This window comes from Wasmannia auropunctata, unplaced genomic scaffold (genome assembly GCF_000956235.1).
Source record: "Wasmannia auropunctata unplaced genomic scaffold, wasmannia.A_1.0 LD336092.1, whole genome shotgun sequence".
Lineage (NCBI taxonomy): Eukaryota > Metazoa > Arthropoda > Insecta > Hymenoptera > Formicidae > Wasmannia > Wasmannia auropunctata.
In genome coordinates, this window is record NW_012026798.1 from 1,292,538 (window position 1) to 1,307,544 (window position 15,007).

General features: G+C 39.3%; 4 protein-coding genes across 5 annotated transcripts; all 4 read right to left on the minus strand.

The window, feature by feature from the left end:
• Window positions 1-1,433: 1,433 nt before the first annotated feature.
• LOC105462881 (polyadenylate-binding protein 1-A-like) lies at window positions 1,434-1,782 on the minus strand. The gene has a single exon (XM_011709765.1). The coding sequence runs from the start codon at window positions 1,780-1,782 to the stop codon at window positions 1,504-1,506; it is 279 nt and encodes a 92-aa protein (XP_011708067.1). The 3' UTR covers window positions 1,434-1,503.
• An 803-nt stretch (window positions 1,783-2,585) lies between these two features.
• Window positions 2,586-6,497, minus strand: LOC105447792 (dynein intermediate chain 2, axonemal-like). Its single transcript, XM_011685998.1, has 11 exons — window positions 6,318-6,497; window positions 6,063-6,224; window positions 5,736-5,994; window positions 5,403-5,656; window positions 5,163-5,322; window positions 4,389-4,581; window positions 4,160-4,295; window positions 3,952-4,098; window positions 3,391-3,606; window positions 3,213-3,298; window positions 2,586-2,799 (listed from the first exon to the last, which is right to left on the minus strand). Exons 1-10 carry the CDS (start codon window positions 6,495-6,497, stop codon window positions 3,224-3,226), a joined length of 1,782 nt encoding a protein of 593 aa, XP_011684300.1. The 3' UTR covers window positions 2,586-2,799; window positions 3,213-3,223.
• A 60-nt stretch (window positions 6,498-6,557) lies between these two features.
• LOC105462882 lies at window positions 6,558-9,081 on the minus strand. 2 transcript variants are annotated; one of them, XM_011709767.1, is made up of 6 exons: window positions 8,886-9,081; window positions 8,533-8,736; window positions 7,958-8,428; window positions 7,516-7,857; window positions 7,151-7,421; window positions 6,558-7,055 (listed from the first exon to the last, which is right to left on the minus strand). In XM_011709767.1, exons 2-6 carry the CDS (start codon window positions 8,713-8,715, stop codon window positions 6,802-6,804), a joined length of 1,521 nt encoding a protein of 506 aa, XP_011708069.1. In that variant the 5' UTR covers window positions 8,716-8,736; window positions 8,886-9,081; the 3' UTR covers window positions 6,558-6,801. The 2 variants fall into 2 exon arrangements, with proteins under 2 accessions (XP_011708069.1, XP_011708068.1); XM_011709766.1 differs by having other exon boundaries at window positions 8,533-9,081.
• A 610-nt stretch (window positions 9,082-9,691) lies between these two features.
• LOC105462883 (protein disulfide-isomerase) lies at window positions 9,692-14,523 on the minus strand. The gene is made up of 8 exons (XM_011709768.1): window positions 14,066-14,523; window positions 12,111-12,442; window positions 11,810-11,947; window positions 11,479-11,709; window positions 10,899-11,270; window positions 10,674-10,802; window positions 10,502-10,588; window positions 9,692-10,344 (listed from the first exon to the last, which is right to left on the minus strand). Exons 1-8 carry the CDS (start codon window positions 14,214-14,216, stop codon window positions 10,294-10,296), a joined length of 1,491 nt encoding a protein of 496 aa, XP_011708070.1. The 5' UTR covers window positions 14,217-14,523; the 3' UTR covers window positions 9,692-10,293.
• Between the last annotated feature and the right edge of the window lie 484 nt (window positions 14,524-15,007).

Here is a 15,007-nt window from a genome sequence, read left to right on the forward strand (position 1 = left end):
AAGAGAAAGAGGGTCGCTCGCGAGAGAACATCGCGTGTGCTCCACTTGTGCGAGCCGATCGATCATGAAACTTGCGAATTCACTCGACGTGATACCATCGCAACCCTGAAGGAAAATAATTCTGTCCTCATTGTAATCCCCATTAATATTATTCACGTTACATCACGTGTAAACTTTACTCGCGACACATTAATATACTGCGCTAACTACCCGTTGACCGTCATGTGGGGAGAACCAGCGCGCGTTACCAGCGTTACTGACAGACGGCACACACCAGGTGTGGGAGTGCACTTGATTACGTTCACCGGTGCCATGGATCGATCGATATCGCCATGAACGACGGCGATGACCACGAATTCAGAACTCGTTCAAACCCGCTTTTATATACGCATCTCCTCAATTTCTATACGCAAGCAAATCCTCTGCATTTCATCTACAAAATGAATATTTATATAATAAAATGAAATGAGATAAAAAATAACTATTATTGCGAATGTGCATCTTAATGCTTCGCTCGAGAATTATTTTCATCAGTTTTTCCTTGGAATGTATGCTCCATATAATCGGTATGTAGTAAGGATCAACTTTGTTCTGTAATAAAAATTAAATTTCTACGATTTATAACTGCGACGTTATGGATTTTCGTCTTTCATATTTTTCTGATTCGAAACGCAGCTCGTCTTTCAATTCCAAATCCGAAAAACTTTGTGCAATCGCATAAAAAAATCTGCACTATCCATGTTTTCGATTTTGTCTCTTCAAATATTAGATAAATTTATAAACTTTCTATATATATATTATATATTTTCTCTACTCAAAATGCAAGATATGTATATTCACAGAACTCGAGAGGAAGTAAAAGTTTCCTGAAAAGGCAAAGTGCCAAAAAAGGAAACAATAGGTTCGGATATTGAAGGTGAATCATGTGACAGCTGACAGTATTCTTAACGGTAAGTTTCGCTTTAGAATGTGCTAAAAGAGGAAAAGTGAGAGGGGAAAATAAAGAATAGACTTTTTCTGCACAAACCTGGTGAAATTTGCGGAACCATCGAGAAGCAATTGTCTAGCCATTGATGCGTGTTTCCAGTTCTATCAAATTAGCCATTTTCCCAATGTCCATCGCTGAATTTTATTGTCATATTCGTGACTATCCGTAGAAAAACTATTGCAATTTAGGAGAAAAACTTTTCGACTCTCTCACGGATTACATTAATTATTCCATATCATTTCATTATTCAGTAAACAATAGTAAACTAAAGTTTTAATAGTAAGAAAAAAAGAAAGAAAGGAAGAAGAAAAAAAAAGAAAAATAAAGTGTAATTTGAAAGAAGATTTATTTAATAATTGTTTAATAATTAAAAGTTCCAATATACAAAATTTAATCAATTGCATTGCAATTTTTTTTACATTTGTAATAAATACTTTAAATACTACTAATTGTATAGTATAATCAAATATAACTTCAAAAGAATCATGACTATTGTTCGATGCCAGATTCTTTTTTTACTGATTCAGACCATAATAAGTTTGAAGCACCCTGACAGCTTCCCCGAGTTTGGTTTTCAGAATCACGGGGTCATGTATCATAGAAATCAACGCACCTATCGAATTGATGTCTAGCAGAATATCAGTGAGCTTGTGAGGAAAAAAATTCGGATACATGTTAAAAATCAGCGGATACAAATGTTGTCCTATTATCTTCCTTTGTTTCTGCCGCGACAAAGTGAATAAATATGTTGGATCAAGTATATTTAACTGCGAATTCTGCGGTGCAGAGTACATCGTGTATGCCCTTCAAAAAAAAAAAAAAAACTTTTTTGAGAAGTGAATTAACGATTGATACGTGTGCGTACAACACAAAATAAATAAATATATATAAAAAAATAGATATAACAATTTTAAGTCATTGCAGACATTTATTCAAAAAAATATATCATTATTTATTTCAGTGAACAAAAAACATCAGTTGTTGCAATCTTCCTATATTTTTACTTTTCAATTTTTATCCTAACTGTCTCTGTGTTAATTTTATTTTCGCGATTTTTATTTGGTCTTTTCGAAATACATATTTTTTAAAATTCCACTGATTTTGTTATCTGATAAAGACTCTGTGCGGATTCAGTATAACCAACAAAACTTTAAATTAATATATCTTTACTTAATTAAAGTTAACGTAATTTTTTTCTCATTTCCATCGAAATTTGAGAAATAAAATTGTGTAACTTAAAATCATGTAAATTTGTGAAAAACATTTGTTAAACAATTTTTCAACAAGGCTATCTAGAGATTTGGTGTATAATTGAAAAAAAAATGTTCAGCTTTGGGCCCGCGCGCGAATATCGATTAGGGTCAAATTAGAAGTTCCGCATAATCAAAGTAACAAAGGACAGAGAACAGAGAACAAGAATTTCAACTTATTAGAAACACTTGTGTAATACACGTTATTCATTGTTCCTTGTTCTTTTGACTGTGCGAAGCCTCTCGCGGTACAATCAAACGAAATGATAAAATAGAAGACCATATTTTTCTTATTCACAATTTTCCGCTATATTGCTAGGTTCCGACTTGTTAAAAATAGAACGCGATTTGGCACATTAACACTCACCTGAAGTTTAACTGCAGAGAAACAGAAGAAAATTAGAAATACGGCAGGAAATGTTTCTGCTAAACGTATGTTCAAACGAATGACTTAAATTCGTACGCCAAGCATTAAGAAAGATAGGGAAGAGAATACAAAAAAGAACTTCCTTCATCCTATATTATCCTAAGCACCTCCTACGCTCCTATCTCTGCCAATGCCTGAAAACGAAAATAAAAAAGAGGAGAGTCAAGATCGTGGAGGGATGAAGGAAAAAAGATGAGAAAAAAGGGGAAGCGCAAGAAAAGTAGGAAAAAATTGAAAAAAAATAAAATGGAAAAAGCAAGTAGTAACTTAATGTTGTCGGTATTACAATGGAATGCATAAAAAAATAGACTGTTTTTGCATTTATATATTTTTGCATTTTTATCATTAATATTACTGTTAATATTTTTTTTAACAGCAACATTAACATTAAAAATGCAAAAATATTAATTTCGACATGTGTTTGATCTTCGATTGTTTTAATGAAATATTTTCTCTCGGTTTATTTTTTATAATGCACAGTGATAATTCAGCTGCGGTAGACCAAAATATAATTATTTGTAATTAATATACATTATCATTAACTTACATATAATTAGTTTAACTTATAATTCCGTTCTGCATCACGTTGTTATTCAGTTCAACGGTATTTGCCTCCGCCTGCCGTGTTAATTCCTGTATAATAATAATAATCAGTATTTAAAAATGCATCTCTATTCGCGCTCGGATTTGATTAGATATCCTTGAGCGGTGGAAAATCCCCTTACCGCATTAATCATATTTTCGTAATCCTGTTCGCATTGCACTATCAGTGCGTTCTTCAAGCCGCCGGAAGAATCCTTGGAATCTTCTCGATCATCTGTTTTCGGAGAGGCATCGGTGAAATCCGACTCGCCGTGCATCTTCAGGGTTTTCATTTTCAATCGTTGTTCCCGGTTTTTCGCTTCTATCACCTTCTCGCGGCGCGTTTCACGATCGAAAAGCTAAGTAAATGAATAATATTACCATATCGAATTACATAATGCCAAAAGTGATAACTCGCGCTTTTTTTTTTACATACATTGAGATAAATTAGAAATAAATTATTCCTTTCGCTCATTATATTATAGTTTATAAAGGTGAGTTTTCTAAAAATTTATTTTTAAAAATATATTTAAAAAATTCGTAATTATATATAATTAAAAAATGATAAAGAATATAATTATTATCATTATTAATTAGATGTTATTAGAGACTAATGTAATAAAATAAAATATAGCGCTTTTGTTCTTTTTTTACATTTCTGCTAATAGACAAAAAATATATTTTTGTATCAATCTAATGTTTACCGCGGTTAATAGCAATTTATCATTCTTTTGATTTATCGTCAAAGCTTCCGAAAATTCGAGCAGATAAGTCGAACCCTTTTTATTCGCCACTGCAGCCAGCTGGCCCTGCTCGTGCGGTCGTAAACAGGTCAGGCTTTCGTCGCAGACCTTTGAAAAAATTATATATCGTTAAAACTTGTTATCGGTAAGCGATAGCCTAATTAGATACCTTCACGCTGAGAACCGGGCTGTCCTGCTGAATTAAAAAATCCCACACATCTAAAGTCCCATCAACTTTGATTAGATAATACACGGAATAACGCGTAGCGCTCCACGCACCACCCGTTAAGAAATCTCGATGACCGCTGAAAAAATTTGACATTGATCGAAGCAAGATCGAAGGTCTACTAAGCAAATTTCCCGTTATCCCGTTATCCCGTTATGATTTTTGAGCTTACGGTGTCCATGCTATACAGGATTCTCTGCAATCTTCCGACCAGATTCTCGAGGTCCAATCACCGATCGTTAAGAAGTTTTTTACGAACGTTGGATTTCTCTCCAGACTTATAACCGGCCCGTACTGAGCTCTAAATCTAGTCGCAATCTTTTCACCGGGCGTCTTACCTTTGCGGTTTCCTGATATTACAATACCTAAAGGACAAAACATATTTTCATTATTATTACATAATCTGTTTCTTTTTTTCTCATAAAAGTGTATAATTAAATTCGTTATTAAATATATATAATTATTCCTTTAGTTCAGGATACAGAATTCTATTTAGGATTTTATATGCCCCGTATTTATTAGATATGCACGTGCGTATTTTATTATTTATTTTATATATATGTATTTTATAAATTTTTGAGATATTTTTCAATAAGTAAAATTATTCCAAATTTTGATATAAATAGATTATCTGACATGGACTTTATGCAATAATTATAACGATTGTATTTTTATATGTTATTTATAAAATTATTTGAGCGAATGATTTTTCTTTTCTCTCCTGTGTGCAGATTTCTTGTGACTTCGATATCAAATGTTTTATTTATGAAGCAATCAAAAAATTTTTTTAAAAAATAGTTTTATAATACTCAAATCTTTTTTACTTTGAAATTTAATGGAGTGATATCTTGCGCAATATATGTATTCGACACGAAATCGTGTCGAAGTATGATTATTCATAAAATTATATCTAAACATTTGTTCAACAATGAGCGAATTATTATACCGTTTTCCAAGCCGCACATGAAACGCGTCCCCATCGAAGGTTCGAATTGAAGAGCCGAGATACCAGTAGCTTTGTCCACGTTCTGATTTTCCGGCTTCGACAAATCTATTATCAAATTTTCCGTGGGAACCTGCAGCTTTCTGGTGTCCCACCACTTTATCTACAAGCAAACGAATATGTATCCCGATGCAGACTCATATGTCGATACGATAATCGCGCTACCTCGGCGCGAGATTACACCTGTCCGTCTTTCGAGGCGCTGAAAAACTCGGTGCCGGTCTTGGAATTAATCCACAGGGTCTTATCACAGGGATCTCTGTGGCTAAACTCAACCGAGCTAAGGTCTACCATTTCTGATCCTCTTCTAATGTCCCAGCATGCGACCTGCCCAGTTATCAGACCGCCTATCAAGGTGTTGCTGTCCTTAGGATTGTACTCCAACGTCAAGATCGGGCAAAAGGGTTTTAGCGTTATATAAGGATTATTCGGGTTCTCTGCGGAGTAGCTTTTCGTAAATATACCAGTCAGCAGTCATCTACAATACGATCGTGATCACGTTTATACTCAACGCACCTACTTCCCAAATGTACGACGTGTAATTGTTGCTGGAGGTTTTTTTGAAATCGACGTTGCAATAGCTGGCCGCAAAGCGATTACCCTGGTCCGGCGACCAGGACAGATGGGTGATCTGCCGTTTCATCGTTAAAGGATCGCGGTAAACGTTCACCGTGCGCGAGAATGCTCGCTGTACCAACGGCGCCGCCTCCACGTCGGCGAAGTACTCTTCGTAAATGTTGCAAGCGTTGTTTTGCAAAATGCAATGCTCCATTGACTTGAAGAAAAGAACGTTCCGTACAAGGCAGTAATTTTAAGAGAACCGATAAAATAGATGGTATTTACAGGTAGCAGCTGGAGCATCGTGTGAATATACAATTCATCTTTCTCGATCTTACGTCTATATCTAACTGTCTGCTCGAGATCCTTCATGTTTATGTCCTTTGGCCAGCCGCCCTCGTAATGAAACATTTTGTTATCCTTATACGTTGCAGTGGTCGTATTTACCTGAAAAAAAAAAATACACGCGCTGTCCATATAATAACTTCGTATTTTTTTTTCCCCCACAAATGTCGCTTATTGTTAGACAAATATTTGTACCTCGTGGACCGCGTAAACTTTACTGCATTGCGTAGCGTGCGTCACAGGATCCATTCTAACGTAATTACTCATCAACGCCGGATTCGACTTAATTTCGACTTCTACCTTGTCGAAGTCGGAGAAGTTGCATCTCTTCCCGAGATGCATTCTCTTCTTCGCATAGGCATACTCCGCATCCATTATGTACAGGGATAACTCAAATTATATGTCGGGAAATAGAGAAATAGAAGATACACTCGGTTTTACAACTAGAATATCAAAATTTTATTTTCCACACTTATTAAGAAATACCTGATGGCACAAAATATGGCGATTGTTATTTAGAGCAATAATGTCTTGTTATAATTAAAAAAAAAATACATCTCTGCACAGTTTGCGGTCTGTACTTTCGCGAAAAGTGAACAGTCAATTAGGCAGTATAAGGTACAAGCACAGTGGTTACTATAGTAACAGAGAATACGCCGTGGTGTGACACCAGCGAGACTCAGTCATCGGTCCTCACTAAAACCGGCACTTCGGGATTTAAACCTTGATGGAGAATAAATATTGTTTTATATGCTTGCGCGTACTCCGCGCTCGCAGGATCGACGTTAGACTTCACGGCGGGTATCACGTCGCGTAAAATAATTTGGATCAACGTATTTAGATATTTGGTGCGCTGCAATTTTTGTATAGCCTCGCACAACGACAACAATTGCTTCTTATTACAGTATCTTATGTTGTACGCTTTGGAAAAATCTGCAACAAAATTCAAACCGAAATTGAGAGCAGCGTAATTAGATTAATTAAATTTTAAGATTTAAAGCTGTGATCACCATAAAATGTGAATTTACTTTTAAAGTGTTCCATACAGGAAATATTCCAAATGCCGTTCGACATCCAGCCTCTTGTCAAAGAAAGATCGCATGGATCTTTTGTGATCGGTTTTGCAATATTTCTAATACTGTTGAAAGAGGCTCCTAATTCAGCAGAAGCGATCTTCGTCTCATTGAATTGGCTCGAATCTAAATCTTCAGTAAAAATCCTACTAAATGCAGTTATCGATTTTGCTGCCTTATTAAGCAAGTGAGGCTCTTCTAATAAATAATCTTGCATAGTTATATTCTGCAACAATTAATAAAAAATTTATAAAGAACAGTATAAGAGATCGATCGTGTTTTAAGAACACGCCCCTCCTCCCTGCATTTACATTACTTACCATCGCTTCGAATTCTTTCAGAAAGGTATCGACCGATTTCTTGTGTCTGTCCTCTTTAGTATCGCTCAAGTCGTCTGCGTCAGTTTTTAAAAACGCGTGGTAAGTTCTCAGTACTTTAACAATTTCATTCGGCACGTTAAAATACCGGAGCGCTTCCACTACGTCTATCGCTACAATCTGTTCTTGAACGGATTGACGTAAATTATTTCCGTGTAACGGACAATCGTTCTTAATGTTCTCGGGAAGAGAAGTCGAAGTACTCTCGGTAGATTGTCGTGTCATTTTGTGTATCAAATCGCTTAATTCAGCAGCCGATGCCTCGGGCGGTAAAAACTTTCTTGACTGAAATAAAAATAAAACAAAATATGCGCAAATGAAATAAAATTTACATTCAATATTTTTCAATTGTATCTAATAATATCGTATCATTATTGCTGCATACATTTTGCGGAGTATCACGATTATCATCAGCTTGTAGTTTATTTGCCGAACTTATCTTCTTAACTTTTAATTTATTCTCCAATATAAAATTCTTTCCTTTCTGTGGCTTGCCTGCAATCTTTGCAGAAGACGACACCTTCGATTGCGTCTTCTCGACTGTGTCACATCGCCTTGTACCGCCGACAGACTTTCTCGCCGCGACGGAAGTTTCCTTGTCGTTCTGAAGTGCATTTGATCTTTTACAGTCGAGGCTTTTCGCGGCGTTTGATTTTTGCATCGTAATATTGCTCTTCGATACTTTTTTGCGATCGCTAGTCGACGCAGGATTGGACAGATAAATATTTTCAAGCGTGTCCTTCCTCAAGGCTTTCTTTCTCGACGCTACGTTAAGCTTCAATTTTTCCCGCAACTCTTGCGCGAGAACGATCGCTCTGCCTATTCCCGCGGCGATCTCCTCAGCTTCGTTTTCGTTCTATTAATTAATGACGAATAAATAAAAATAAAATTCATGTCAACTTACACGCGCTTAGACAGAACATAAGCTATGAGCAAAAATATATAAATAAATCGATTTACTTTTTTACAATTACAGATGCTTTCGTCGGCTCGTCTTTCAACGAGGGTTTTCACCTGCCACGGTTTTAAAACGAATGCCGCTTCGTCACAGTCCCTTCTTAATATTTCTTTAACTTCCTCCGTGATTAGAAAAGCGTCGTGCAACAGTTCGTACAAATCTGACAAATTCAACGTACGGTCCATTATTCCCGGACGTCTACGATCCTAATGAAAGAAATACAAGCAAAACGTTATCAGAAAAAAAGGGAAATTAACGAGGCAGATAAAAATAGAAAGTTCACGATGGCCACTCAAAGCGTTAATTAACGTACGCATATACATAGTTCTCAAGGCGACAAGATAGCCATAAATACCTGTTTACGTGAAATGCAAACAGTTGTGTAACCATCCGTCACTTTTGTTCACTTGTGCAAACACGTTATAATTCGTTCGAGCTACCGAACACAAGTTGAACACGCGAGCTTGATAATTCACACGTGTAGAAAAAATGTTAAAAATTATATTTATATATACAGTGTATAGTATACAGCATACATAATATGTATACATAGTAATGGTAATAAAAAATAGACGTAAACCAGAATAGAATATATATAATCTTTATATATTAAGAATAATTATATATATGTATATATATATACATTAATATATGTATATATATATTATTGACTGAAACTCTAGAAAATTAGCGACGAAGAAATATATATATATAAAAAATGAAAAGTAAATTATATATTATATATTTTATATATATATTTCTCTTTTCATTTTTTTTCACAAATGTGTCTTATCGCTTATTTTCTACGGTTTCAGTCAGTGATATATAATATATATATATTATACATATATATATAATATATATATATAATTTAGTTTTAATTTTTTTTGTTTTCACAATATGTGCCTCATCGCTAATTTCCTAAAGTTTCAGTCAATTAAAACTAGAAGAACATTGAAACGGCTGCCTACCCTAACTATGTATATCCGAAACCATCACCCGCCGTGACAGTCTTAAATGCTGTAAATTGGAAATGTGTTTATAAACCACTAGTTCTCACAGGATGTTTTCGAAGACTCGTTTTTCGTTTCGCTTGCGCACGCAACGAGCAACGAATCGCTCACCTGCCGATAAAATAAGAGTCCTTATAAAAATAATGAGTAACTTCAAAACATTCTTAGATTTAATGATTCACCTTCCCCTCCCACGTTTCACAACGGGGAATGATAAACGCGCGAAACCATGATCGTTAAACGCCGCAGTTTTCGAAGGGCGGAAAAGTCACGTCAAGTCGGCATACGTAACACAAAAGGGCGTAATCATATTAGAAATGTGAATTCATATTTCTGATATTCGTGTTATTATCGCATTAAAATTAACGCATTAAACGCCTCAAGTACAATTGTAGAGTCTAATTCTCTGTTCACATAACTTGCACTTTCGCTATCAAGATAAAATGGCTCTATGTATCACGGAAGTACGCCACTTGACCTGTGCGACGATAACCCCTGCGGAAAACCGCGAGCGCGAATTCTTAATTACAAATTGTACACTGCGACAATTATCTAAAATTAATTCCTAAAGTAACAAATGTATGAGGATGCACCATCGAGTACTCTTTTTGTTGTTGTTGTTATCTTTATAAGAAATTAGAATTATTTCTGTAAAGCGGGAAATTGTGGAGTTTCATTGACTGGATGCAGGAAATACAACAGACGAGTCAGTGTTGATTTTACTTCTTATAATAATGATTATGTGCGCGTTTACAACTCGTCCTTCCTTGGCACATCATCGTCCTCGTCCTCTTCCTGAGCCTGCGTGGCGAAATAAATAATGTAGCATAGTTGTAACATAGAAGGATTATGCCTCATAAAATTCTAGAAGCGATGCTTATAGCGATTTATAGCTATCTTTTGGACCAAAATTTTGACCATTAATTATTTTTCAATTAAAAATAATTCATTGACATACCTCTTCTGGAGTTTCGCCATACACTCCGCCGCTTTCGATAAATTTGGAAAGACCTTCGAGCGACCTCTCGCCGCTGTATTCCACAGCCTACAGTAAAAAGTCGAAATCAACGTATTTTAAACGTATAAGTACGGATAATAAGAGTTCAATAGACGTAAGAAAGCGTTCGTACCTCATTCGTCTCCTTCTTGTAGAGCGTGAGCGTGGGGAAGCTGGTGATCTTTATGTCCTCCAACTCGTTAGCGGTGGCATCCATCTTCGCGATCACCAGCTTGTCGTTGTCCTTGTACTTTTCGCCAAGCTGAAATCAAACGCGTTTCGATTAATTAACGAACCTACATACACATTACCGATTACCTGATATTACAATACGAGCTCCCACGAAAAGGAAACGTACTTGGTCGTAAATGGGCGCTAGCTGCTGACAGTGACCGCACCAAGGTGCGTAGAATTCAACGAGAACATCCTTCTCCTTGTTGAAGGCAATCTCGTGGAAGTTCGTGCCGACGAGAACCTTAACCGGGCTCTTGTCCCAGTCCTCCGGCAGGTCTTGCGTAAGCAAGTGTCGCTTCAGCTTGCCCTCCATGAAAGCGGTGACGAATTCCAGGACATTCTCGTTGGTAAGCTCTGGATTATCGGGCTTGTACTTAGCCATGTCCTGTTCGAGCTTGATAAGCCGCATAGCGGGTACATCGTCCTTCTTCAGACCGAAGAATTCTAAGATACGCTCGTGATCGGTTTCATCACAGTCGATTGTCACAAACAGAACCTGCGCACAGAGATTTCGAAGCACATTATTGGTATGTTCCTTTTGAAGACAGTGCATGCACCGTTCATCTTTTCTCTTGTTTTCTCCAACGTGAAGAGAAAAAGAGGGAAAATGTAAGAAAGTGCATGCGCCGTCTTCAAAAAGAACACACCGTATATCGACTCTTTTCCGAAATAATATAAACGAGACGCGTGAAACTTTCGTTTACCTCGCCACGGTATTTCTTCGCCGGCTCGTGAATTCCTTCGACGTATTTCTCAAAGTGGCCGGCCTCCTTACTGAGGAAAACCAACAAGTGGCTCTTGATGTCCCCGCTGAAGATCTTCTGCGCCGAGTCCTGGTTGAATTCGACAACCAGAGGCAACGAATACACGGTGATGAAGTTCTGCACAGATGTGGCCGTAAGCTCTCCGTCAAAGACAGCCTTACCTTCGTCGAACTGCAAAGAGTAGAATCAGATTTGAGGTCGTGGTTTGAAGAGGTAAAAATCAATTTGATCGACGATTGCTTTAATATCAGTACAATCCACATAAACGTACCTTCTTAAATAACACGATCTTTCCATCTTCAATTCCGTACTCGCTGAAAACTTCGTCGGCGCTCGTAATACCGAATATATGATCGTCCATCGCGCTACCAACTTCCAAGAACACCTTGGCGGCTTCACTCTCAACGTCCTAATAAAGTCGTTACATATGTAAATAAACAGGTAAGCCGTTACAACAGATATTATTGCGACAGTTTAAAATGCAAGAGATCCAGTGTCAGTGTTGGTAGAAAAAAATAGTGAATAGCTGACACGAGACAAGAGAGACGCAAGAAGGGAGATTGCGATCGTACCTTGAAGAATCCGACGACGACGACTTTGTGCGCGTCGAGAAGTGCCTTAGCTTCGTCGACCGTGGGCAGGTCTTTGGCAGGCGGGCCAGTCTTCTTGAGCAGCCAGTTTACAATCTCCTCGGCCTGACGGCCACCGGTATACTCGATCGGGGTGCCTTTACGGTAAAACTTGAGAGTGGGGTATCCTCTGACCATGTGTTTCTCAGTGAGCGCCGACTCGACTGTCGCGTCTATCTTGCCCAATTTGATCGGCGAGTTAGTCTCCTCCAATTTCTTTGCCGCCTTAGCGTATTCGGGTGCCAATGCTTTGCAGTGTCCGCACCAAGGGGCATCTACGAGGAATGCAATCAAGCAATATAAATATTATTTATCGCGGCTTAGAAATGTTTACTAACAGTAAGATAATCAACTACTTATAAAAACATGATTGTAACGTTTTCTTTCGCAATTAAATTTTTCAATATAATTTTCAATATCGTATATAATTTAATTTTTGAAATGTAAATTATTTTCTTAAGATTGATACAGTTAATTAGATCTATAAAGCATTAATTGCGACTTCCTATATCGGGAAGTAAAATCTATATAAGACTCCGAAAGAGTGAAAACCGTTCAATTTAATAAAATAAAATAACGATAAAAAAAATACTAGAAAACCGTACGATGGTTTTGTAGAGTATTGCAATCATTAAAAGCGTATTTGCGATATTTCAAAAATGTGTTCATTAACATGGACTTATTATTGATGTACCATATGGTCGCTTGAGCGGCTTAAGTGTAGCTCAAAGAGGCAGATAACAATCTAAAATTGCTAAATACATGCCGAACATATCAAATTCCGATTCTGAATGAAAGAACGCGATTAATTTTGTCTTTCAATGTACACGTCGATTTCGAATATTTATATATGAATGCTGCTTCGGTGATCGTCATCATTGTCATCGTCATCAACATCATAATCATTATAACGTGACGGTCGGTCGTGCAATTGTTGCGCGTTTGGATGACGCGTACGACCGCGTATAACGGTAAAAAAAAACGCCAAGAAGCAAGAGCCGTCTCATAACGCCGAAGCTGCACTCTGCTTGCACGATCAGCACCCGAGCGAGACGAACGAGCGGAGAGAGAGAGAGAGAGAGAGAGAGAGGGAGAGGGAAGATACACAGAAAGATCAAAGGATAGAAAAATATTAGAAACGAGGTTTGCGGGGGAGGTCGTGAGGAGGCGATCGAAGGACGGATAAATAGATATCGATAAATAAATATAGACGTGCGTCTTCGAAGACACACGTCGTCCAAATATGGATCTTCTCGGAGCGTTTTTTTTTTCCTCGCACCTTTATTTTCCTTGTGACACGCGACCTGCAGGTGAGCGCACCAGGTTCTCTCGTCACATACTCCGAATTCAATTCGGTCCCTGGTAGAGGCAAAGGGGAGCAGGGAGGGGCCGCGTAAAAAATAATGATAGAATCATATATCTCGATATCATCGCCGAAAAATGTCGCGTGTCGCCAACCGGTCGCCCCCTCCCCTCCCCCCCGTCGTCGTCATCATCGTCGTCGTCTCTCTCTCTCTCTCCTCGAGGACGCTCGAGTGATGACGTGTAACGGGGGGGCCTCGCATCTGGCGGAACCGGCGAACCTGCCGAGCGCGCGTCTCGCGGCAGACGAGCAACGCGGACTTCGACAAAATTCCTCCTCCGAGCCTCGTCGGTTTTATCGCGACGACCCTTTTCCCCGCGCTGACCCTACATCCTCGCCCACCGGAGTCGCGTGGGCCGGGTACAGAAAGTGCAGGCGTGGTGGTGCAGCTCCTCGCGGAAAAGCAACAGATACAATTCGCGGCGTACCTTACACAAATACGAGCTCCACGAGCGCATCGCACGCGGGACGATCCGGTCGGAGCGTGCTCCGCGGGGAACGCCGAGCGAAGCGAACGGGATTGGGATATACTCACAGAACTCGAGGAGCACATAGTCGTTGTCCTGGATGACGCTGTCAAAGTTGTCCTTGGTGACCACGAGGACCCCGTCCTCGACGTCGATCTTGGCGAGGGAGGTCGCGGCCAGGCAGAGAGCCGCCAAACAAAATACACCGATGGATCTCATGCTGATCGGAATTTCTCACTCTTCTTTTTTTCTCCTCTTTTTCGGTCTGCTCCGTGTGTGTGTGTGTGTCTCTCTCTCCCTCTCTCACTCTCTTTCGCGTTTCCCTGCTGGTCGAAGCGCACGGCCTGCCTGACTGGGGACGAAGACGACGTGTCGTCGGCGGACGAGGGTTATAAGAAACCAGGAAGACACACCGTCCGCGGGGAGAACGCGTGATGAATGAGCGGACGCGACGCTGCGTCGGCGGGCCGTAGTGCGGTAGAGGCTCTCTCGCGCTGGCTCCAGTTGGCTCCGCGGCCTCATACGCGTGGCACCGTCCTCATCGTGGGGATCGCTGATTGGCTGGACTCCCCCGATCCGCGCGGCCGCGCCGCGCCGCGCGTGTCGTCCTCTCCTTCCGCGGCGGCGGCGGCGGCGGCAGCGCGCATTTACCCACCGTCGCGCCGTCGCCGACCGCGATAGATAAGTCCATCAGCTGCGATTTTGATAGACGATACGCTGCAGCGAATCGCGCGGCGACACACACAAACGCCGACGACGATGAAAATACGAATCGCGTTTCAATTGGGCGACGGATCCTCAATTTTGACCTCGCAAACTCGGCCGAAATCAATCAGCGACGATCATTGCCGGACGAGTTACCGTACGACGATTAGCGTGCAAAACCGTTTCGGAGCGGGTCGAATATCGCCTCGATTTTTACATTATTCTTCATTATATCGTTGCATCGATCAACACTTAAATATTGCTCGAGCCAATCATTCAGTTATATTCGTATTCAAATTGATAAT

Bases quoted from the DNA above. Each gene is read 5' to 3' on its own strand.
- LOC105462881 (XM_011709765.1), bottom strand. From the start codon at position 1,782: ATGTACTCTGCACCGCAGAATTCGCAGTTAAATATACTTGATCCAACA.
- LOC105447792 (XM_011685998.1), bottom strand. From the start codon at position 6,497: ATGGATGCGGAGTATGCCTATGCGAAGAAGAGAATGCATCTCGGGAAG. The intron at 6,225-6,317 runs GTACAAATATTT...TTTTTTTTTCAG, and splicing joins AAGTTTACGCGGTCCACGAG to GTAAATACGACCACTGCAAC. The intron at 3,299-3,390 runs GTAAGGGGATTT...ATTATTATACAG, and splicing joins ACGAAAATATGATTAATGCG to GAATTAACACGGCAGGCGGA.
- LOC105462883 (XM_011709768.1), bottom strand. From the start codon at position 14,216: ATGAGATCCATCGGTGTATTTTGTTTGGCGGCTCTCTGCCTGGCCGCG. The intron at 11,948-12,110 runs GTACGATCGCAA...CGACTTTATTAG, and splicing joins TCGTCGTCGGATTCTTCAAG to GACGTTGAGAGTGAAGCCGC. The intron at 11,710-11,809 runs GTACGTTTATGT...TACTCTTTGCAG, and splicing joins AGATCGTGTTATTTAAGAAG to TTCGACGAAGGTAAGGCTGT.
- LOC105462882 (XM_011709767.1), bottom strand. From the start codon at position 8,715: ATGGACCGTACGTTGAATTTGTCAGATTTGTACGAACTGTTGCACGAC. The intron at 8,429-8,532 runs GTAAATCGATTT...ATTAATTAATAG, and splicing joins GCATCTGTAATTGTAAAAAA to AACGAAAACGAAGCTGAGGA. The intron at 7,858-7,957 runs GTATGCAGCAAT...TTTTTATTTCAG, and splicing joins ATCGTGATACTCCGCAAAAT to TCAAGAAAGTTTTTACCGCC.